At 36.3% G+C, this 25,596-nt stretch overlaps 1 protein-coding gene across 1 annotated transcript; it reads right to left on the reverse strand.

The window, feature by feature from the left end:
- Window positions 1-21,405, reverse strand: LOC135939883 (adenylate cyclase type 2-like). Its single transcript, XM_065484486.1, has 20 exons — window positions 21,006-21,405; window positions 19,236-19,373; window positions 11,520-11,891; window positions 8,790-8,939; window positions 8,598-8,719; window positions 7,862-8,006; window positions 7,429-7,565; window positions 7,005-7,154; window positions 6,036-6,171; window positions 5,876-5,971; window positions 4,677-4,888; window positions 4,026-4,193; window positions 3,265-3,526; window positions 3,087-3,173; window positions 2,709-2,852; window positions 1,792-2,011; window positions 1,453-1,649; window positions 741-999; window positions 524-648; window positions 1-362 (listed from the first exon to the last, which is right to left on the reverse strand). The coding sequence occupies exons 1-20, from the start codon at window positions 21,165-21,167 to the stop codon at window positions 141-143; spliced, it is 3,504 nt and encodes a 1,167-aa protein (XP_065340558.1). The 5' UTR covers window positions 21,168-21,405; the 3' UTR covers window positions 1-140.
- Window positions 21,406-25,596: the final 4,191 nt, after the last annotated feature.

Raw genomic sequence — 25,596 nt, forward strand, 5'->3', positions numbered from 1 at the left:
AACTAGATTTTATTGTTAACATAAATAATCCGTACCAATTAAAAAATAGTGGCCAAGTATGTCTTCGGGAGTGTACACTCAAAATAAATGCAGTGCGCGATTCTTTGTCTCGCAATCGCACAGTTCAGACAGTTCACAGTTCACAGGGCGGTCTCTTCGAATTCACTATCGTCCGTGTCGATGGATTCGTCGAGCTTGAATTTTCGCTTTCGCGGCACAGTTTCCTGCGGAATCAGATGCAGGTCTTCGCCGACCGAGACAAAGTAGGTCTGCACCTCGCCCTTGCCCTTCACGAAGGTCATGCCGCGCGGCTCGCACTTCACGCCCTGAGACTCCAGCAGCTTTGCAGTCTTTTCCAACACCTGAAATGCAATCTTTATTTAATAAATTGATTTAAAACTGGATGTTATTGGTTAAAAAAATGCAGATTTTTTATACACAGAAATAATTGGCCTTTTTAAAAATCTATCTCTCTAAAAAGTAGATTTTTTAGGATTTTAAAATGTTCAGCCCTGAAACTGACCTGGATTTTCCCCGGTATTCCGGTGGAGTCCATTCTGGATGCCATATTGACGGTGTCGCCCCAGATGTCGTAGAGGGGCTTCTTCTCACCCACCACCCCCGCCATCACCCTTCCGTGGCAGATGCCTAAAGGAGAAAAAAAATTTAATCTCAACATTATTCCAGTAATTTTTAATTTAAATAAATTAAACGAAATATTCAATTTAAATTGAACTGACCAACTCTGAGATTGAAGGTCTGGAAGGCGTCTTTGTTGAGCGCCTTGAGCACGGCCATCATGCGCGTGGCGAACTTGGCCAGCACGACCGTGTGGTCCGTGTTTTGCTGCACGGAGCCCTGCGACGACGACGACGACCGCGACGACTCGTGCGACGCGGCCGAGTCTCTTCGGCCCGGCTCCAAGCCGCACGCCGCCATGTACGTGTAGCCGGCCACCTTGATCTTCTCTACGCGGTGAAACTCGTTGTCGAACAACAACTGCAAAAATATATCACGCGTGTTAAAATAATAATAAATGTTTTTCTATTTTGTAATATTTCTTAATTAATTTATTTACTTAATTTGGTTTACTCTCGAGGACATTAATAGACAAAAATATACTTTTCTAGTTTATTTATATTTTTTCACGATTTAAATGGTACATTGTTACGACTTAGAGCGATCATAGAAATAATAATATTATATGCTGTATCCGTCAATTCAATTTTTTTAACTTAAATAATTTGTAAAATGTCTCTTTCGGATTTTTTGGAATTTATACGTTTTGCTATACTCCAATAAATGTTTTCTACAGTTCAAAAGAAATTTCATAGATTTTTTTACTTATAATAATTTACAAAAAAATTGGTATTAAATAAAGTTTAACTGTTTTCGATTTTCCATTTTATTTTTCAATTCTAAATTAAATAAAAACGAAATTGTGTTTCAAACCTTGTCAAAGTCTGTGATGATCTCGTTGAGGAGCTTGAGTCCGCCGAGGCCGTCGTCCTGGAGGCCGTCCTCCTCGGCGCCGGCTTCGTCGTCGTGCAGTGAGTAGCCGGCCAGCGAAGCGAACATGACGGACACGTACTCGTACTCCTCGTGGAAGAGCTCGTCGTGCGGCCGGTTCATGTCCAGATACACTTCGGCTAGACGTTTTTAATTTTTGCCAAAATTAATCATCGCAAGCATAAAAAGCGGCTAATTGTTTTACTGCGTGGAAATTAATATAAAATTTGTGCAGAAAATAAAATCATAGAGGCAAGACTGTTTTTTTTTGTGTATACTGACCAACGTGGTTGGGAAGGATGTTTCGCAGCAACATTTTGTTGACCGTGCGCGTGGTGCTGGCCTCCTCCTGCTCGGCCATCAGCTGCCGCTTCCAGATGAAGTCGAGCCGGTTCATGTAGTCCGCCTGCCGATCGATGAAGTGCACGCAAATCGCCAGGAAGGATACCAGCATTAGGTGCGACCAGCGGGCGTCCAGCCCTGGATTTGTTCCTACTCCACTCTGATTCAGAAATAAAAATAAATTAATAAATCAAAACTGTATTTATTAGCTCAACAATTTTCAAAAGATTTTTAGTTAAAGACCGTCTTTGACGACGTTACTGAGCACACCAAACGATTCTTGAGGGTTGAATTAGGTAAAATAAATGTTTTTTCCGACCTAAAGTCCAGCGCAACGTGCATAGCACAAGTAGAATTTTTCCCGCCAAAACATTATGAACGTAAAAGCGCGAGGACTGCGCATGCGTCAGAGCCGGTTTAAGCACTTGCAGAGAGACCGCCTGTACGAATGACTTGTTTGTCAGATCCAGCCAGCTCTGACGCATGCGCAGTTCTCGCATAAAGATTCATATTGTTTTGGCGGGAAAAAAGTTCTTGTGCTATACGCACGTCACGCTGGACTTTTTGGTCAGAAAAAACATCCACAATACCTAATTCGACCCTCAAGAATCGACTGGTGTGCTCAGAAACTTCGTTAAAAACGGTCTTTAATTGATAGGCATCCCGACAATTAAAAAAATTAGATTCTAGAGGGAACCGAAAATTTTAGAGTCGATTTTAATCGGAAGCGAAACAGTCCTTGTTCCATCATGTAACCAAACAGTTCCACGATGGAACCGAAATTCGGTCCATTTTCGCGAGACCAACCGTTTCGCTTCTTTTTTCTGATAACTCATATTACGGTGTTAAATAATTACCGAAAAGAGATCTGCGTTGGCCGTCCACACAAACCACGCGTAAACACCGAGGAGGATGAGGTTGGTCACCAGTTTCAGCACAAAATGCGTCTTCAGGAAAACCATGGCGCACAAAATTGCCATGCTGCATGCTTCCGTCACGTGCTGCAACAAATTAGTTCAATAAAATTGACGTAAAATATAAAAAAATTAATTTACATTTTCAAAAATTTCTGATTTAGTCGAAATTACTCTCTTATCTCGCAACTACTAAAGTAAAGAAGTTTTTATTATTCTCTCCCATATTTTACAGCCTTAAAAACCTCTCCAGCCAAAATTGAGGAAAATATTAGAAAAAATATCAAATTTGTTTGGATTAAATTCTAGTATGAAACCTACCCATGGAGTTTCACAGTTGCCGTGGATTTTCGTGTACGCGAATTTAGCTGTCCCGTTGGAGTTACTTTCACTCTCCTCGCACGAGACCTGCAACAATCAAAATAATTTTTATTTTTTTTTTTTGTTCAAATAATTAGTTTAATTTTAAAAACATTTCGTTTCAAGACGTCACGCGTACCACAGTATTTGAGAAGGCGCAGACGGCGATGACGAAGGTGACAGCGAGGTAGAGGAAGCTCCTCAGGGACACGCTCTGCGCGATCTTCTGGGCCCAAAGGTAGAGGGCCAGCGCGACGCCGTTCTCGGGCGGTGGAGTGCGGTCCAGCTCGTTGTGCGGGTCGCGGTAGTGGTGGTAAATGTAGCAGGCCCACGCCGACGGCGCCAGCACCAGCAGAAACGCACATCCGAGAATGTACACGATCCACGACACTAAAGGAGTACTGAAAATTGCAGTTTTTTTAAATGTAAATCAATAATTGAATATAAATTAACAAATTAATAGGTAATTTATCTCGTTTTAGCCTTATAAAAATATATCAAAAGTCGAATTAAAAATGGAAGTGAATAAAATAATTTATTTTGATCGTAATAAAATTTTATGTTTTTATTTGTGTTAATTTTTTATTTACAAAAAAGCAATTTCAGTTCTCTATTTAAACGAGTACGTTATTTTAAGGTGTATTATCGTTCTTAAAAGAAAGGGAAACTACAAATAAAAATTAACGACTCTTATAAAATTTAATTAAAAAAGCTTTAATTTATTTAATACAATATTTAAAAATAACGTATTTTAAAACAATTTTATTTTTTTACCGAAATGATACGGCTTCTTTCTAACACAGGTTTTTCAATTTCTCAGTAAAATGAAAGTTAAAAAATTAACTTAAATAATGAATTAGAGTTGTTAAAAGTGTCGGGCAAATAATTTTAAAAACGTACCTTGGAATTGCTAAAACTTGGAGGCCAATCATGAAGATGAGAATGACAAGAGAGCAGCTAAGGTAGAATTTGAACAGCGGGTCGGCCTGCTTGAAAAATGGAATTTCCCACTTGATATTCTCGAATTTCAAAAGCAGCGGGTGGATCTTCTCGCCTCGGAGCCACTGACTGAAAACGGAATTTGTTTCAGGACAGGAATTCGAAATTAAGAGTTTTTCCTTTACAGCGGGACTAGAAATTATTATTGGGGAAAATTATTTTTAATTTTAATTAATATGGTTTTTACAAACAGAATTGCTACTAGTGTTCCTATAATAAAATTTACTTTCAATAAATCTTCTAAAATAATAAATTTGATCAGCTTTATATTCTTTTATTAAATTGAATAATAAAAAGTATAAATAAGTGAAGCGTAAATGGCATCTTATTTTTCTTGGATGAAACTAAATTTTAAAAATAGGATAAAATAAAAAAATCAGCAACATTTTACATTTATTTTTAAAAAATTTCTTAAATAAGTAATCCTAAAAACAGGATGAAAATAAAAATAAAACCACGTTATTAATGTTGATGTTGCGGTTTAAAAATAAATTAAATTTCCTCGAATCTCGAGGAGGCAGACTTGAGGATGTATAAATAAAATATACTCACTCGACTTTGCGCAGTGGCATCTTGTCGATGGCGTCGGCCATGTGCTTGTCTGTTCGCTTCAACATTTGCTGGTAAACATACAAATTGCTGTCCATAAAAACGGTGCGGCGTCGCACCGGCGAGGAGTTGCCGTTGACGTAGTCGCTGCCGCCGGTCGAGCGCCGCATCTGACTGCGCGAGTTGGACAGGCGCGGCACCAACAGACTTCCCGACTGTAAAAAAACATTGTGATTCCTCAATAAAGGTTGTAAAAAGATTGGTGTAAAAGAGCGTCAATGGATGAGATCATGTGTGTTCAAGAATTAACAGCTTCATTCATGAAAGGAGGGGTTTTCCTGTTTGAAAGATGAATTTTTTCCGTTTTTATATCGTCACTAGATATACCAAAATATTTTTAAATTACAAGAAAATAATAAAATTAATTTAATTTGGATGGTGGAAACTGCCGAGTAAAAAAGAAGGCCAAATTTTTCAACCTTAGAACGTAGATAAAAGCAACATCATTGAAAATATTTTTAAAAACTTGATTCTTAAAATAAATTCTCATTCTCCTAACGCCAAAAATTAGCAGATTTTAATTTCGGCTCTACTGCAGCCTCAGAACTAGAGGGAAATTTTAATTTTTGAAGCAAAACCAATCTAATTAAACTTTAAAAACACTGTTTAATTTGTTTTAATCACAACTCAGAATAATAAACAAAAAAACATTATTTTTATACGGCTAGATCGTCTTTTAGATTTAAAATTTTTAACGTAATTATTTTGAATTATTTTACGAAATTTTAATAAAAATAAATATACACCAAAAGCAAAAAGGTTTTCATTTCCAGTTATTTGAAGTGTTTAAATTTAAAATTGAAATAAAACCCCATTATCTTTATGACAATCGTGTAAAATCTTTCATTTCTCCACACACCCTACTAGTGTTAAGTTGATCTATTGGCAAACAAAATAATCATTCGCAATCAAATATTTAGTGAGGAAAATCCGCGACTTTGAAAAGAAAAAATCAGCTGTTTTTGCGAGAGTTTGCAAGTTGATTATTTACAGGAATTAACTTTTAATCAGCTTATTATTTATAGCTCTCGTCATTCAGCGCCTTGAAACTCGCTTCTCTCTCTCTTTAATCTCGAGGAGGACTAACCCACTTGCAGGCAGATCGATAATTACGGGCGAGAGGAGAAATAACAATTGCTAACCTTATACTGATCGTGCATCTTGTTTATCAGCAGGCTCGTCCTTCGACTCTGGTGCTGTTGTCGGATGAACGCGCGCTCCTGGTGCATTTCCACGATCTGTGCAAATATTTGAAGAGTTTAGTATACCACACAGGTATAATCTCGCAGGCGAATCACTAACCTTCTCCGGCGGACAGATCAAATGCGTCCGAATGTTGTACTTGGCGAGCAGCGGGTCTTTCTGTTCGCCGTGGCCCGGCTCGTATTGATACTCGTCGCCCAAATGCCGCCTCGTCTGCTCCGTAATGTGCACCATACTGGAAAATAGAGGGAAAATAATTAGATTTAATTTTTAATCGGTTTAAATTTAAAAAAAAAACTTAGAAACCACACAGACACCCCCTTGCAAAGCTGGAGTTGTGACTGAAACGCATCTAGTGGATAGAAGAGAAGGTAAATTATCATAATTAATTAAAAGAAGTTTAAAAAAATCACTTCCAGTCCAAGATAGGGGGTCATGTGTGAGGTTTTTTATTTAAAATAGGAATAATTTCAGTAATTTCCACTGTAAAGCTTAGTTATGACGTCGTAAATACTGTTCAAATTGTAAACTAGCTATTTTTTATAGAAACAACCACACTGTTGCCCCCTTGAAAACCTGGAGTTGCGACTTAAACGCATCTGGAGGCACGGAGAACAACAGAAATTGGCTTTTAATTAATCAGCATTTAAGAGGGTTTGAAAGATTTGAAAATTTTAAAGGACCCTCCAGTAACGGAAAGGGGGTCAAGTGTGGAGACTTTTCAGAATTTCCACGGAGTTTCATAAAATAGAGTTTTTGGACTAGATTTTAATTTTTTTGGCGCTAAAAAATCAAAACGAAGGAAATTTGCCATAAACTCTTTCACTCTTTGGTCTCCAGAGGCGCTTAAATCAAGACTCCAGTACTTGAAGGGGGATTAAATGTGGGAATGAGAGCAAAATTGACACTCTCCTCCAGAATTACAATTTTTTTTCTCGTTATTTATAAACTGTGAGCTAGGAGATGAAAAAGGGCCTCTTTGAGTTTATCGATTTTCCAATAAAGCGGATTTTATGTGCTCGGGGAAATTAGGCCGAAGCGAAGTGTCAACAAAGCGACGAGCATTACCCTGGTTTTCCTGATTGCTCCATGCGGTTGGCGATGATGACGTCCTTGGACCACACGTCGAACTGCCACTTGCACACGCCCAGCAGGCCGCTGAGGATGTTGCCGGAATGTATGCCGATTCGCATGTCTATGTTGAGGCGACGGTCCTCTCTTGAATAGTAACACGTGTACATTAACAAAACTGGATGAAAATTGAGCAATAATAATAATTGTCTAAATCGGAGAGTTAAAAAAAATATATTTTAGATGAAAGTTAAATTAATTCTTTTAACAAGAAATAGGTTTAATTTTTCAGCTCTTACTCCAGCGTTTTTATTTAAAGTTTAGGAAATAATGTCAAAAACTTAGTTATTTATGTGAAGAGCAAGAAAATAATGATATTTTATTTCCAGTAATTTATATTAAATTTAGGAGCTTTTCTCACCTGACTTCTCTGATGATAGCGATCATGTCGAGCCCGAGTTCAACGCAGCTTTTGGCGTGCTGCGGATTGGGCGTCGGCACGCCAGCGACGCAGTAATAGCAGTCACCAAGGAACTTAATTCTCAAGACATTATGCTCCTGCAAAATTTTAATAATCAACATCACGGCACATTATGTCAATTCAATAATCCTACCATTTATTTTAAATAAATCATTCCTATAGATAATTAATTTAATTACAGAAACACAAACCAGTTTCATTAAGTGAGGTATCTTTTTAAATTTTTTTTTAGGTCTCCTTGGCATTTTTTATGTTCAAAATTGTTAAATTTTTCAACTTTATAAGAATTTATTTTTAAAGAAAAAAAGAAAAATAACATCATTAACAAAATATACTAAAAATATAAATTTAAAATTATTTTTGCGTAACACACCTCTGACGCTTCGTCGAACCGTCCAAAAAGCTCATTGAGCGTCTCGACCAGCTTGTTGACCGGCAGGGTGACCGTCAGCTTCGCGAACTCGACCACGTCCGCGTACAGTATGCTCACATTCTCGTGTTTCTGCACGTACAGTTGGCTGCAAATAAATCAGTCAATCATTCTCGAAAATGAAGCAAAACCACCGTTGCAGCAGCAGCAGCAGCAGGTGAGTGCGTTTGGCCGCCCGCGAACGCGAACGATCAATGGGGCCGAAATTGTTATTCAACGTACTACACGCAGACAGACGCACGCACCATGTGACGAAACGGCAGTCCAGGCCGTTTTTCGCAGACCCGGACTGACAGTTAATGATTTTTTGAAAGTTTTTCTTTGAAAGTTAATTTTAAAATTTGAAATTTATTTTTATTGATCAGATGAATGAGACTTTTTGGTCTGTTTAAAATTATGTCTTATACAGTGAAGCTAGAAATTTAAAATTTAAAATTAAAATTCAAAGAAATTTTAATTTAAAACAAGGGCAATAACAAAATTAAATATAGTCATCATTTTTTAAGATTGAATACAGTATCGCTATTTAATAAAAATATTAAAGCAAAATTATTTCACTCTTATTAAAAAAGATAAATAAAAATATTCCCCTAACTTCGATCTTGAAAAAAAAATTAATGCAAAATCAGGAGGCAGTCCGTGCCTGTCGCGCTTTTCGCATGCACTCGTCGTCACTCACTTGAAAGGCTTTTTCCTCAGGGGCGTGTTTCTGTAGGTCTGCAGTTGCTGGAATATGCTGCGAATGTCATCCTTGACCTGCGTGGCGATGTGCCTGGGCAGAATACTCAACATGAGCTGCTCCTGCAACCGCACAAATACACGCATTAAGTTTTTAATAATTATATATGTCACCAAGGCTGTGAGCACAAACCTCCTGCTCCTTCTCGTAGTTGAGTTTGTAGGTGGACTCCATGCAGGCCCGCCGGTCCAGGAAGGTCCGCCGCAGAATCACTTCGCTGACGAGACGGAAGTACATGCCCAGACAATTCACAGCCAGCAGAAACAACGCTTCGCCAAAAATCTGTAGAAAATTACATGTTGCAGCAAATTAATTGGTGGGAAAATTTAATTTTTCTCTGCTTATTTCAGTTTTTGTATGTTAAAATTTTCAAAATTAGTAGGAAATGATTTTTAAACCCCTTCAATTCCGAACTCAAATTATTTGACCCATCAGAGTTCAAATTTTGCTTTGAGTATTTTTCATGGAATAAGAAAATTGTGTTTTTGGAACATTTTGCATGCCAAACTTAATTATTTAGACGGTTTTAGACGGATTTCAGTTGGTTTTAGATGATTTTGGCTAATTTAGATGGTTTTAGAAGTGTGGTTTAAATAGCTTAAAATTGCTTGATTCGTGCTCATTTGATAGTCCCGCTATGATCTGAAGCTTAGAAAAAAATAGTCAATCGTCTAAAATTCACAGACCTAATTGTGAAAATAAAATATTGGTTAACGTGTTTGTTTGTTATGTGATTAGCACAACTGATAAAGAGCAAGTAGAAATTGAAAAAACGGGGGAAAATAAAATTTTGTGTGCTTGTTTGTCACTTCAATAGCACCTCCGGCGTAAGTTTAATCTCTGTATTTACCTAGAATATTATTTTACGACTCGAGATGTTGCTGAAAGGAACCGTCAATTAACAAAAAAATATTCTTATCCTTATTTTCTTAAAAACTCCCGGAAACGAATGATTGCAATAATTTTCCTATACTTTTTATTGCTCGTGATTCACTATCAGAGATGGACTTGGATAAAGGTCTAGGTTAAAAAACTTAATTCCAAACCAAATAATAACTCTTAGATAAAGTAGTTTCAAGTTCAACTGCCTATTATATCGATGATGAGTTGTAAAAATGCTGAAAAAACTCAGTTTTTTCAAGATCATAAAGCACTAAACTCTAACGATGTAGGCATTATCATCAAAGCTTGGCTAATATTTGGCTTTGAGAAGTTTTTGCTGCTGCTTCGTCACGTTCTTTTTAATAGAAAACTGCCATTTCAGCAGTAAAAAGGCAATTATTATCTTTTATGGCATTTTAAAGTGAGACAGACCTCTTGAAGAGTTCTTTCGGTTCACTTCTCGATAAAAAAAGGGTTCGACAAGATACGAAAAATCAGTTTAATCTTATACTATTTAATCTGTAAAATTAGCTTTTCATTACAGAGGGTGGAATTTTTTTAGATTACAAAAATTATAAAAAAAAAATAAAAAATAGTCCACTGACAATGCGAGTGACATAATTCCAACAGTCGTGCTTGTCTCTAATCAACGAATGATAATATACCTAATAAGCACTTTCGCACTTGACGTTTGGTGCCGGCTGATTTTTAGGTGATTAAAAGCCGGCCGGAGTGGCGAAATGGGTAGTGGCGTCGGAAAAATCGCGAAAAGAGGCTCTGGGACCGATCTCAGGGTGGGGTACCCTGAAAATGGTCGTCAGGGTAGTTCAGGTGGTAGGGCTTGTCAAGACGATTCGTTTGAGACTTCGTGACTTAAAATCCATCAATTCGTCGAATTTTAACAAAAATAAAATAAATATCGCCTGTGCGCATTGTGTACCAAATTCAGAAAATCGTAAAAAATGAATTTTAATTTTTCTATGGGCGCGACAAAGCTCAAAATCAATCTCCTGACGTGTTTCGGATCTGCGTGTGCGGTGGATTAGCAAATATTACAATCTGGGTCCCCGTGCGGGAAATATGGCGAATTTTCCATTTTCTTGTTTTTCTTATAGGGAAAGGGCAAAAAAACACGTTTTCTGAACTTTAAAGTGAAATGGTTTCTAGGATTTTGATTGGATCGGGTCGTGATTGGTCTCAAAGGATTTCCAGATAAATTGCACAACTATTTTCAGTGGGGTTGGTCGAATTTTTGCCCCAATCGCGAGGTATAAACTGTCGCTTTCAATTTTAAGGTTCTCAGGGAGCAAATTTTGACCTTTGGGACTTTGAGAGCCAATATCTCGGGCCCTGATTATCCTAGTTCGATTTTCTGCAATTCATTAGATGCAAATTATTGATTTCTTTCAGATTCTCAGAGTTTTATTCTTAAATATGATCGCACGACCCGCAAGGGGGGCCCTAAAACTCGAAATTAATGTAAAAAACACGTTTTTCGGACTTTGAAAATTAATAACTTGGGCTGTATGGTTTTGATTTTGCTAAACCAAAAATGAAATTGAATCCTATTAAATTCCGCGTCGAACGGTGTATAACTCAACCCGATTTGAGCCCCGTGGGCCGGTCAAAAGTTGAAAAATCGGAAAAAATCATCGTTTTCCTTTTTGTTTTTAATTTTTTTGCTGGGCCCCTATGGGACCAAATTGGCCGTAATTTTCCCGCTTCGATTCGTCTTGAAGAGAGCTGCCAATTGCGTGTTTTTTTATAGAAATTCGGTTCCATCGATTTTCGGGGGTGAAAAAGGCGATCTTTCAACCCCCGTTAAAACTTCCGCTTTCGGTTGCGAGCAAAAGGTGACTTGCCTTTGTTTTCAATTGGGGTGCCAAACGGCACGCGCATTAGTATAGGGTTGAATTTAATCATACATAAAAAATAGAGGGAGAGAAAATAAAAAAGAAATGAATGTTTCATCCCCCTTACCTTCGCAAGGAAGCGTTGGTCTTGTTGGTCGTGCGTGACGACGGCGAGGCAGGCGACGTGAGCGGCGGTGGCGACTAGTCCGAGGCCGACGGCCACCGAGCTGCTGGGCGTCGGCAGGAAGATGTAAGCGGCGAGCACGGTGTGCGCACCGTACAGCGGCCGCAGGTGCATGCCTTGGCCGTGGAAGTGGTAAGCGACGGGCCCGAGGTCGGCGGCCAGCAGCACGGCCAGCACGGCCGCCGAGATGAAGAGCGGCCGCCACGGCGAGCTGCCCCGCGTCGGCATCAGACGCTCCGTGCAAGCCAGGAACAGCACCGGAAAGCACAACAACAGCAGCGCCGAGTAGCACGCCAGGTCCACCATGTCCGCTTTCTGACAAGTCAAATTTGAAAATGGAAATAATGACGTTATTATTCATTCTTTGAAAAACATCCTGGTAATTGTTAATTTTATTTTTAATTTAATTTTCCCCGGTACAAACTACTTAAACTACTTATTTGATTTGGGGAAACGCCAGGAAAATTCTTGTTGCTAATCCATGAAATCATCCGTTAGGATTTATTTAAAGCCAAAATTGACACTGTAAATTTTTAAGAAAAGTTAGCATGCTTTTCAAATGGCGAGGACTGTCTCCTTACTCAAAATCTGATTTTATTTCACAACAAAGAGTCTCCCTAAAAGATTTCATACGCTGTTGGACAGATCTCGACCAGAGGAATCGAAATCTGTCAAGAAAATGTGGTCAAGCGCTGGAAACTTTGGAGAAAAATCGAAAATTTTGAATATTTACTGTCGCAAGGTCCTTTTTTGATTATTGCAAAATGTAGAACAAAATGTTGATTGATCAACTGCTTATTGCATCCAATAATTCAAATAAATTGTCACCCTGTATCGATCCAAAGTTGATATTTACAGGCAAACAAATAAGAACATAAACTTTACTTCAAATTAATACACTTACTGGCAGCGGGAGCCAGATGTGCGATAAAATTGGTTTGCACTGCGCAGATTCAAGATGGCGTTTGAATGTGAGAAAAGGCTCACTTTGGATTGCTGTACAAGTGCCAAGAGTTTGTTTTTACCATCCAAAAGACACAATTAGTTAAGAGTAATGCAAATTATGTCTCAATATTGACCGAAACTTGCTTCTTTTCGCGCATTTCACGTGACCGTTTTTCCCGCCATACTCCATCGGACGCCATATCTGCGCGTCGCACGAATCTGGCCCCCGCTACTTATTGGTGCAATAAAATTTATATCTGAAACATTTTTTCGATTCTTCTGTTTTGAAAATGAAACAGTGAAAGTTCTAAATTTTGAAATTTCATAATTAATCAAAATTGACCGAATGATGTTTCCTCTGAACAAATAGTTAGTCTAAAATTTTTATTTTTCAAGTTGGAATTAGAAGCAGCTTCTTTGGTGTATTTTTCTAATAGAGTTATCCTCAACCCTCCGACGAGGAAGAAAAGGGAAGTTCGTGAATTAGGGCTGCACAGTGTAGATTAGGACCTCTCTGCATAAATTTGGAAAAATAAACAGCTCATTATACACCTCAGAAGCTGCTTCTAATTTATAAATTATGAAAACCTTACGTGCTTCTCTGCTTTCATGGGATTATACCAACAATTAAATTGTGTCATATTTAATAAAATTATTATTGCCATTAGTTTGTTTAAATTACAATGAAAAAATAATTTTTTATTATTATTTATTTGTTGCAAATTAACCGTTTCATTTAACATTTTGAAGCAATAGGAAATTATATAAATTCATGTCCAGGACAGCACCACTCATATTTACTTTTTAGAGTTATATGAAAATCTAAGCAACATTTTATAAAAAATCATCTTAAAATGCCCATTTAATTTATTCAAACAAATTGACGCATTTAATGTGTTAGGAATAAATCATTTTAAAATATTTAAAAAGCTGCCGATTTGTTCCTTAAGATCATGTTATGATAATTATCAATAAGTAGCGAGACCTTGGCCGAATTAATTAAATCAGGTGTTAATTGCGTCATTGAGAGAGACCCTAATAATCTTAGCCCATTTAATATTCACATGTTTTTTTGTTGCAACAAGATTACGCTAAAAATTACATTCATTTTTCGCGTCCGTGACCGATATACTTTGAAACCGAAAAGCGTTAATATCTTAATTATGACTGAAAAAATTTGTTGTAAAATATTAGTCGATTTACTTGATAAATGATATGAGCATAACTTGCAAAATTTAAATAATAAATTTGCATTAAATCAAAGTCTGTAGGAAATTTTAAAAAATTTAAAAAATTGTGTGAGGCAAAATATTATCTTCTTTTCTTAAATATTAAATAAATGAGATTTCCAATTTTTGCTTCAAGATTCGAGAAGAGTCGTCCAATTTGCAAGCTTTCGTCATGGTAATGGTAGGAGTATAATTATTGAGGCAAGATATGGAGATAACAGACCTCTTATTTCCTACACACACCTTGCTTTCAAGAGGTTGGTCTAGTCAGATAAGAAATACGAAATGCGGTACATTCCAACAAATAATGTCGAGCAATATACTCATCTTTTTTTATTTCCCTTCCTAGGAAGCACAAAAAAGACTCATTTAATTACTTGCGTTTAGCAGGGCAATTCCTCGGAATTTTTATTGCGGTAAGATGCAAAAAAAATGTGTGTCAAAATAAGGTTTATTTTATTTGCTTGTGTTTATCTGAAAATGAGCTCAATTACTGCTCCCATATTGATTAAATTATTGCGTACAAGAAGTTACTGATCTTTTTAATCATTTTTAAATGTTGTTTACTATGCCAAAAAAATTTAATAAATAGGCTTTAAACCGGCAAAATAAAGAATATATAAAATACCTTAAGTCTTTGAGCAAAAAGCTATTTTAAAATCACACTTACAATAAACTCTCTCATGTTTACAAGTGCAATAATTTAATTCAACAATTTTAGCAATTTATAACTATCTTAAAAGCGGCCCTAAATTTTTAAACCGATTTAAAAATACAGTTTTTGCTCAAATTAGAATAAATTTGGTCCGTAGACAAAATTTAACTAGACAAATCACTTTTGAGAACAATTAGAATTTTCCCTTAATTTTTTCCCCTGGTCTTAATAAATTTTGAACCATTGAACAAAAAGCTAAACATGTTCTGAAAGCAGATATTTAAAATATTTCCAAAAAGAGTTAGGGTATCACAATATTTTCTAACTGGAGCATCTCAAATAAATACGAGAAGATAATCGAAGATTATTATTCCTCGGTCGTATAATCTAAGCAATTAAAATTAAATCTTCATGTGGTTCATTGTAAGAAAAATGGTTAGAATTTCGCAAGAAACCAATCTAATCGGCGCGGTGCATGATTCAGAGGATGATTTATCCTTGGACTGGCTCATTCGGTGCACTGATTAATTCATTTCCACCTTTGCGATTATTCATATTTGCTTTGGTAAAAATCGATCGCATATGGCGTCCAACGTGATTTGTGTCACCAATCGCGCCCGCTACCAGGAGAATAGTAACAAATATCAATCCACTCTCTGTCAATGGCGAGAAGCCAACTTCCTCGTTCGAGCGCGCTTCCTCGCTCGCTCACGTGCGCAACAATGCATCGCCGCGACGCCGCGACTTTGCTTTTTCGAGCCACTATCATCTTTCCTTGATCCTATTACAGCGGCAGCACTCTTGCCAATATTGATAATGATTCTTGGACTGCGGATGAAATTATTTTAGGATTACGGGGTGGTTTAGGTCTTTCACCGGCTATTTAAGAGAATTGATTCTGAAAATCCTTGGAAATCGTTGTTTTTAATGCATGAGAAAAGCACTAAAGGATTAAGTTAAAGTGGAATGATACTGGGCAACAATTGAAAATTATTTGAATTGTTGGATGTCATAAGCAATTGACCGATAAACAATTTGTTCAACAATTTGCAATAATAAAAAAATGACCTTCCTACAGTAAAAATTCAAATTTTGCCAATTTTCTCCACAATTTACAGTGCTTGAACATATTTTCTTGGCATATTTCGATTCCTCTCGTCGAGATCTGTTCAACGGTGTATGCCACTTATTGGGGAAACTCTTGGTTTCGAAATTAAATCGGATTTCAAGTAAGGAGACGGTCATTACCATTTGAAAAGCGCGGTAACTTTCCAGCCAATTTTCTCAAAAAATTACAGCGCTCCTTAGGTCAATTTAGACTTTAACAGAATCCTAAGGGATGAGTTTATGCATTGGCAACAAGCATTTTCCAGGCTTTTGCAGTATCATTCCTCTTTAAAATCAAAATTGACCTATAGGTAGCAGATTAATTTTTGGAGAAAAGTGGATGCAATTTTATCATGCTTTTCAAATGGTGAGGACTGTCTCCTTACTTGGAATTCTTATTTTATTTCACAACAAAGAGTTTCCCCAAAAAGTTTCACACTTCGTTGGAAAGATCGCGACAAGAGGAATTGAAATCTGCCAAAAACATATGATCAACACTAAAAAAAATTGAAGAAAATTGGCAAAATTTTAAATTGAATTGTAGCAAGATCCACTGTTAATTTTTTATGTAAGCGAAGCAATTGTTAAAACTGACATTATATATGATCAACTTCTTACCGCAGCCAACAGTTGAATAATTATAACTTAACAAGCACTGTCCAATTGATTGTTGCTCCTTTCTTGCAACTAGGTAATTCGTGTTTGGTTGTTGAGAAGTTGAGAAATGCGCATTTTTTCTGCTACAAATACGAATATTTGCCCTGTATCAATCCTCTTAAAATATGCTTTGGAGCGAAAATTGAGCCAAATCATGCATTTTTTCAATTAATATTTTCTAGAATTTTCTAGACTCCAAATAAGTTTTGAGTGTATTGAGTTAATTGAGCCCTGCTGAAAACAAAAAATTAAACAGAGGGCCAGAAAAGCTTTAATATCAAGAATCTAAAAAATTTCCAGGAGGAAATATAAAAAAAAATACTTTAAAACAAATATAAACCGGATTTCTGTCAGTTTTGCCGGTTTTGTATTAAAAATAGTCGATTAAATCAGGATACAAAATGTATACCAGACCTTTATTGTAGACTGTAGTGATAATTTCAATGGATTTATTCAACCTGAAGTATCAAAATTAATTTATTTAGATCGCCATCAAAAATTCTTATTTTAATTATTAATTTAATTTATTTATTTATTTTAATCAACTGGCGATGCAGTAAGAGCGTCTTACCGATATTTTGAGAGAGTTTGGAATTTTCTTGCATAATTTTATTTCCACCAATCTAAAATTATGAAAAAGGAAGCGAGCTGTATTGCTAGTTTTAAAAACATTTTTACAATTTTGCCTTTTTAATTGAATACCAGACGTCTTATTTACTCACTGCAATTAAAAATTAAATTAAACTAAATAATTGGGGATATTTGATCTACTATCATAGAAAATGTTAAGTTCATTGCGTTCTTTGTTATGTGATCATTACATAATCTACTTAGCCTACCAATATTTATTTTATGGATAATTTGAAATTCCCATTGAGTGTAAAAAATGATTCATCGGTCAAACTAAATTGAACAAAAGGATTTAATTTTCAATCAAATTTGGAATCTTTTAGTTTGGATTTGCTTATGTTTTCTGTTCGAAATAATAATCCCAATAGGCCGAAAAATTCCTAATTTTCAATAGGTTTGAAATACCCTATAGATCATTTTATTATTTCCTAAAAGATAATCAAGCTGTGGATTTTCTAATTATTACACAAAAAATGTGAAATTCCTAGGAATGAGAAAATCCAGTCTTAAATAGAAAAGACACGTAATATCTCAGCTTAACATAAAGATCGAATTTGAGTCTATATAATCCAACATTTTTAAAGCAAAAAGCTATTGATCGGTAGTTTAATCTGCAGTTCAATCAACCTAAGCCTTGACACCAATTAATTACGTTTTCGCTTCCAATAATTTCAACGTGTCAACGTCAACCTTGCACAAATTCCAGATTAAACGCCTCAAAATATTTGTGCGTGTGAAAATGAATGACGAGCGTGCGCGGCGTGTTATCAACGAGACACACGTAATCGTCGATATTTCACCGACTGCTTCCGCGCCACAACAAACCGCGGTTGCTGATACGAAAAATGCAAATTAGCCAGCGCAGTGTGAACAATTAATTCCTCATTCTTCCGTCGTGAATAACGCACGCGTGTGTGTGTGTGAGCCGCGGCGACACTCGTAACGCATTCGGGGCACGACTGGCACGTTTGGCATTGGCAATCTGCTCATTTCGAGCGCGCTTCAAAATTGTCCATTGTGAAATTGACTGGCTGGCTGGCTCACTGGACTCTCCGCAAGTTCATTCCGGATTCAATGGTGTGATTGAACAGAAATTTCTAGAGCTGGCAGATTTAATTGAGTTTTTTGGCATTTCAAACTTTAAATATATTCGAATTTTGTTCTAAACAAATTAATTTTGTAAAAAAAATCTACATCCAAGGTTCTACAACCAGAATTGTAAACATAAATTAAAAATTTGTTAAAGACGAGGGAGAAAAAGAAACTTTGATTTTAAAAATTATTCTACCCCTCATTGACCGTTTGCCTCTGTCTGGAGTCTGGGTCTGTTCGGTCTCACACAAAAGCAATTTTGGTTCCACGACTAACAATAAGAATTGATTTTTAAAAATATTTTTGGTTTCCATATAAGGGTTGTGAGGGGAAATTTAAAAGACGCTTTGAATTTATAAATATCAAGGTGTGGTCCGAATTTCAGCTACCTGCCCTTCAGAGGCATAATTCTCCTTTGGGATAATTGTTTCACTCTTGGTAAATGCGAGCGTGCATTCCTGCTCCCTTATTGTTAGTCAACAATTTGCTTCGCCGGCTTAACCTTCGCTACCTACGGGGGGCGGCTCACAAGGATAAATATATGGAACAATCGGGCATCTCAAACCATTTTAAAATGAACTGTGGGAATTTACATTTTTCTAGCTGTGGACGGTTTTACTTTAAAACATAATTTAAAAAAAAATGTGTACAAAATCGCAATTCAGTTGGTTACTCAGTACATGCACACGATATTTTTTCTCCTAGTACCAAATAAACGGACCCGCGAAAAGACCAAAGGTGCCGTAAAAATTGCGCATAGCAACAAACACCTAAAATTTTCACTGTCGAATTGATTGTTGCCGTTTTCTTGCAACAAGGTAAATTGCACCAAGACGAAACGGTACCACGAAAGGCCAGAGAAAACGGTTCCATCGTAGATCTGTTTGGTTCCACGATGGAACCGGACGTTCCCATCAAAAGAAACTGTTTCAGTTCCGATTAAATTCCCTGGAACCGAATTTTTTTGTCTGGGTGCAGGTCTATTTATTCCAAAAATTCCTCTGCTGGTTAAAATTAGGATTTTTAGCAGTTTTTTAATCGTCAGTTTAGAAACAAATTCAGCATCAGCTATCCTCTAAAGAGCCAGGATATTTTTATTTACGAAGAATTTAAAAAAAAATACTCATCCCTCTCCCTTCTTGTGGCTTCCAGGTTTACTAATTTAATTTCTACATTTTTAATTAAGAATTTAATGAAAAGCTGAGATTATCGAGGTCATGCATCCACCGTCGTAAAATGAAAACGCACATCAGGCCGCACTGCTGGGGTTGGAGGAAATAAAGCGGCGGCGCGTTTTACGATCGTGCACGCAAATAAAAATGTTAATGAAAATGCACTTCTTACCGTGGTGGAGGCGATGAGCGAGATCTGGATGGTGGTGCAGAAGATCTGGAGCAGCAGGAAGACTGAGAAGTAGGCGTGCTGCAATCGGCGCTGGTAGTGCACGTACAGCTCCTCGAGCCCCTTCACGCGGAACTGGCGCTGCGAACACGACAGGGGTGGCCTTTTTATTTATTTTCCCTCTTCCAAGCGCTGCTCTGCACACGTGCAGACGCACACACGTATATATACATGGGATTTTTTTAATTAAGTTTGCCCGCGGCCTCCGATAACGCAAATCACAGCAAGGTTTGTCTAGTGCGATTATCGGTAGCACAGCACGTGCGGTAGCATTGGCCTGAATTAAAAGAAGCAGCGGTAGCGCTAATTGAAATTATCTCTCAATATATAAATTACTTTTGTACCGGCGGCCCTGACCAAATTATTTGCATCTCGATGCCGACAGGGAACTTTTTTCCGACTGACTGAGAGGTAATTAAAACCATGATGCGGCGGCGCATAATAAAAGAAAATCCTGAACTGATAAAATTTTATTATCATTATCAGGGGTTTAATGAACGAAAACAGTGAGAGTAATAATAGTTAATTTTAATAATTTTACGTGTCATCAATGAGATAAGATCAACAACAAACTTGATCATCTCCGTCTAGCAAAGACTTTTTAATTTTTAAATCGAACCAAATATTTAATTAAATTTTTAAAACTATAAAACATTTCAATCATTACCCAGAATTTCGTTTCCTTATAATTGTCGTTTGTGTTTGCTCAAGCATCTAATTTTACCGGTATTTTTTGGCGTAAAATAATTGGCATATTTTTCAAAATTTTAAGTGGAATTTTTTTAGAGGTAAAAGACGGAAAAGGTTGTTACTTGATATGCCAATGAAGCACGCGAGGATGTCATAATTGTAGCAATTAAGCGTTTGTTTATCAGTAGTGGTTCTACAAAAATGTCCTGCTTTTACTTTTTTAAATTAAAAAAAGCAAAATATGGTGAAAAAATAAATATGCATTTTATTTAAAATTAAGATATTGTGGACCAATTTTTTTCTAGATGAATAAAAATATTTTAGCTCCACAATTGATTATTAAAAGATAATTATAAGTCCATACAACTCAAATAATCTTTAATTTAATAAAATTAATGTCTAATAATAAATAAATTTGAATAGAGCATATTTCAATCAGTTCGGGAGAAAATTCTCAATTTTTCGACAAAAGCCTCTAAAGCAAGGTCGACATTTAATTTTTGTTTGCATGGAAGTGAATCACACAATCGCCCAAAAGGAATTAAAAAACCAGGGCAACAATGAACAAAAATTGGCCTGTATAATAAAAAAGGAACGTTATTAATCAGTTAAACAGTATTTTTCAGATTTAAAAAAAAAACTAAATTGTTTGTCGATGATTTATTTGCTTGATTTCGATTCCTCTGGTCGTGATCTATTTCACGGTGTGCAAATCTTGAGCTAAATTTCCCTTCTGGTGACATAAATCATGATAATTGAATAAAGAGACAGTATGTGCGCTACTTGATTATCATGCAAACTTAGGGAATCGATATTCTCAGAAATTAAAACGACTATAAACTAGGGCAAATTTGATCTCTTTTCCTTTATCAAAATCCAGTTTAATTAACTCAACTATCCCTCGAATCACACAATGGACCGAAAAGACGTGTCAATAAAACTGACCTTGGCCAATCTGATCATTCGGGAATAAAATTTATAAATTTTAAAAACTGAAAATTTATGTTAAAAAACCAAACTCACTCTAAGGAAGGACCAGGACCAGTTCCGCTCGTCGACCTCCTGGGTGAGGGTCTCCCTGAGGAAGATGGACACCTGGCTGGGGTTTCGCATCGAGTGCAGACTGGACCTGGTCATCAGCTCCATGCCGGGCGTCGAGTCGATGAACTCGTTTCCCGCGTCCATCCTGTGTTTTTCAATCTTTCGAAAACAATTCAAAACGAGGCAGACTTGAGAAGGGTCGGCGGCGGCGTCCGCGGAAGTCGCATTGCACGGCCGAGTCGCGAGTGTCAGGCTTGAAGGCTCTGCGGCCACTGATATTCACTTCACTGTCAGAATTTTAATACGCCGCCGAGATGCTGCTGCCTGGTGGGAGGACGAAGACATCCGCGCCGGGAGGGGCAGCCGTCTCGAGAGACACCATCTCTCAATCGCAGCTTGAACAAGTCGTCATCGCCTAGAGAAATAATTAAAAAGACGAGCGGGTCAGTTAAGTAAAATGATTACGGTGCTTTTTTTAATTTGCTGACCGAGTAAGGTCAGCAAACATTTTTCCTTCAGGCACTTGTCCATTTTTTCGCAGAAAATAAATTAAAGAAAGTGGATCTCTGTACTGTAGCATTTTTTTATTACAAGCAGCGGGGGCCAGATTCGTGCGACGCGCAGATATGGCGTCCGGTGAAGTATGGCGCGAAAAACGGTCACGTGAAAATGCGCGAAGAGAACCAAGTTTTGGTCAATATTGTGACATAATTTGCATTATGATTTTTGGATCGTAAAAACAAACTCTTGACACTCGTACGGCAATCCAAAGAGAGCTTTTTGTTTCCCACATTCAGACGCCATCTTGGATCTGCGCAGTGGGAACTAGTTTTATCGCACATCTGGACCCCGGTGATTATAAGGTTTAAATTTTCCCAGTTTCTGAGAAATTTCCCAGAGACATCAATGCAAAAATGTTATCCCACGCACACGTTTGGTTTGTGAATATTAAAAAACCTCAATGGTTGGTGCTTATTGGATGTTACAAATTAAATTGAGAACAATTCTAAATAAAATATATTTTGCTTTGGATAATTTTTATGTCAATTAGAAGTAGGGCTGTTATTTTTAGTTTTTTTTTGCCAAGATAATCGAAATTTTTTTTAGAACAATTTAGTCGGTTTTAGACGGAATTTTAAGAATTCGATTCAGTCCAATTAATACGTGTCATCGTCATTAACAATCTAAATTGCTCGAAAAATGTTAACCCATATAAAAGGTCTATGAAAATTGTTGTTTAATGACGAAAAATATAAAATGATGCGAAAGGTGAAATCATCCTAAGATAAAATTCTTTTAATCGCTTTACTTTACAAACATGCAATTTTCCTTGTGCAATTAATAATAAATATTTTCGAATTATTACTCACTTTTATAGAAAATAAAAAGGGAACGGAATGTCTTGGCAATTTTCCTTTGCCTCTATATAACCTTTATGGCCCGAAATAGTTTCTAGTTAACAAAACAAATGTTTGGCAACGTGATTATGTAGAAGAGCGAGCACGCGACCCTACAGGCCTTTTTGAGTCTATTTTCGAGGAATCCGCGTGCCCCGAGATAAATAAAATACATATATATATATTATGCATGCGAAAATAATACGCAGCCCGGGATAAAAGGATTATAACCGTGTCGGATCGCATTTCAAGTGATTCTTTTTTATGAACTCGATATGCTCACGCGCCGCATGATAATATTCAAAGTTCGTGCGGCAGACCATATGCCATATTGGTGTCTTTCTCAAAATATATTCAGTCTTACGCAATTATCAGCATTTTCAACCCTTAAAACTGCTTCCTTGACCCATAATTATTAATTGCAGTATGTGAATAAATTTGATAAATTAAGTAGACGTGTGCAATATGATAATTAAAGTCAAATTTTTTGTTTATTTCAATAAAAATATTTAATTTTGTTAAAAACTAGGTTTTAAAGTGGATTGGTACAGGGCAACAATTGAAAATTATTTCAATTGTTGGATGCAATAAGCAGTTGTTCGATGAACAATTTGTTCTACATTTTCTAACAATCAAAAAATGACCTTTTTACAGTCAAAATTCAAAATTTTCAAATTTTCTCCAAAATTTCCAGCGCATGTCCATATTTTCTTGGCACATTTCGATTTCTCTCATGAAAATCTGTCCAACAGTGCATGCAACCTTTTAGGAAAACACTTTTTAGTGAAATAAAATTAGATTTCCAGCAAAGAGACAGTCATTTGAAAAAAAAATGCTAACTTTACAGCCACTTTCCTCAAAAATTTCCACTGCTATTTAGGTCAATTTTGGCTTCAACTGAATCCTAAGTAAGGAATGAGTTCAAGCATTTTTCAGTATCAATCCTCTTTATAGCACCATACAAAATTTAACGCTTTTCCCATTTTGAAAAATAGTTTTACAGAATTTTTAAGTTTGTAAAATCCCCACTATAAAAAAATTCTAGAGGAATTCACTGATCCCTGTGAAGAATGAAACGCGTCAATCGGCTCAAATCCCCAGCTGTAGCAGCTTCTGTATATTATTTTTATTGCCTTCGAATGACATCAAAGCATTCGACGCAAATCCTTTGGCACACAGACAAGCCCGCACCTTGGCAAGAAGTGCAACAAGGAAAGTGACAAATATTTTCTCACGCACAGCATCTCGCGATTTGCATGTGCGTTCGAAAAAAGGTGATTCCCATGGATTTTTGGATTTGTTTTCGCTGCGCCAAAAAGAAACACAAATAATAGAGCCGTGTGTGCGTGACGTCAAGGCGATGACGCGCGCGCGCCGATGCACTTGTTGAATTCAAAGCGCGCTCTTATCTCTGTGGCTCGGCGCCGAGCAGCAAAAACGCGGCGATTGGAAATTTGTTGTAAAATCAGGTGAATCGAACTTGTTGCTGGACATGAGTGGACGAAGCAGAGATAGATAACGCGATTATGATTGCGAATATACGGGGAACGGCGCCTGACAAACGCTTGCGTCATTTCAAATGGGTGTCCTAACATTTTTGCAGCGCTCTTATTAGGAAATCAGGAATACCAAAATTTAATTTTTGCTAGGACCAACAAAACTGTTTCAGCTAAATGAAAAATTAGGCACAGAAAATACCGATTTCTCCTCTTTAAATTGAAAATTATAGATATGAAATCGAAATATTTATTTAATTTAAGTGTTGTCAATAGCAAAAGATTAACGGCTATTATTTATATATTTATTTGAGCGCATATATGTTATATAATATTCCCATATAACAAAAATTCGATTACGGTGTTCTTTTTTTCCTTTAAATTATACAAAACTAATTGTAATTTGCCCCAGAGATAAATACGTTTGGCCTAATTAGCAGACAGAATTTCTATTTGTAAAATAGATTGACATATATGAAATATTGTTTATTTAGAACTTCAAAGATGATTGATCACAACCTCTGAATATCCTTGTAGCCAATGCACGAACTATATAATTCTTATAAAGGATTCACTTAAAGCCAAAACAAACCTACGCAGTGCAAAATATCTTTGAGCTTAGATCAAAAAAGGGGGTTGCCTTCCTTCTTGAAATCTTTTTTTTATTTCGCAACAAAGAGTTCCCCAGAAATGTGTCATACACTCTCGAGAGGAATCGAAATCTGCTAAAGGAATATGATGTGTAGTGTAATTTTTTTAGTAAATTGGTGAAATTTTAATTTACACTATGTGACAGTAATTATCCAAGCTTATATTGTATATTTTGAACTTTAAACTGTGAAATCGTTGGTATAAAATTCTGATTATTCAACAATATCGAATTTATCATGCTTAGTTTTTTTTCCAGGTGTGATTGTCCCTGTTTGAAATCAAGTTTTCAAACTGATAAAAATTATAAAGCTTGGCTTTTCAAGTGGTGTTGTCCTTTTAAAGGCCATTGTGAAGGTCAAATCTACGTCGTGTTAAAAAAAACAGCTGAAATTGTAATTGAGAGTAAAAAATCATAGGAGAATTTTTTAATCTTTCTTGAAAATCTACCAGTGCGAGAACCAATGTTTATCTCGGCAGGAAGGGGACAAGGTCCATTTTAAATCGCAAAAATTAAGAGTGTTAAAGAAATTCGAATTTTAAAAATTTGTTTTTACTGTTTCGCTTTGCATCTTTTGAAAATTAATCCCTATAAAATGAAGTATGTCGTATGTTTATATTTAATGAAGGTTTTTTCCATTTTTTGTTGACTATGCTTTCTTAAGATAAGAATGCGACCAAAACTGGATTAATTTAAGATTTTTTTTGACAATCTAATTATAAGAAAAAAATAACTGAAATAAAATCATTTGAAATAGTAAAAAAATGGAGCAAAAATATAATATAAGTTTTTAATTTAACGTATTTTACAAGGGTTTGTTTCTAATTGGGGTTCAAATGAAAGTTTAAAAGTATGTCAGGGTGGATTTAGTTGTATATTCCATCAAATCCAGATATTTTTATGGCTTTACCATGTTTTTCGTTTCCAAAATGTGAGTATTTAAAAAAATATTATGATTTATCCCCCTTTTGGTAAATTTTGTGTCGTTGATTAAGGGGCAAAAATTGAATTTTTTACATTTTTTGCTACAA

The sequence above is a fragment of the Cloeon dipterum genome, chromosome 3 (assembly GCF_949628265.1).
Source record: "Cloeon dipterum chromosome 3, ieCloDipt1.1, whole genome shotgun sequence".
NCBI classification, from domain to species: domain Eukaryota; kingdom Metazoa; phylum Arthropoda; class Insecta; order Ephemeroptera; family Baetidae; genus Cloeon; species Cloeon dipterum.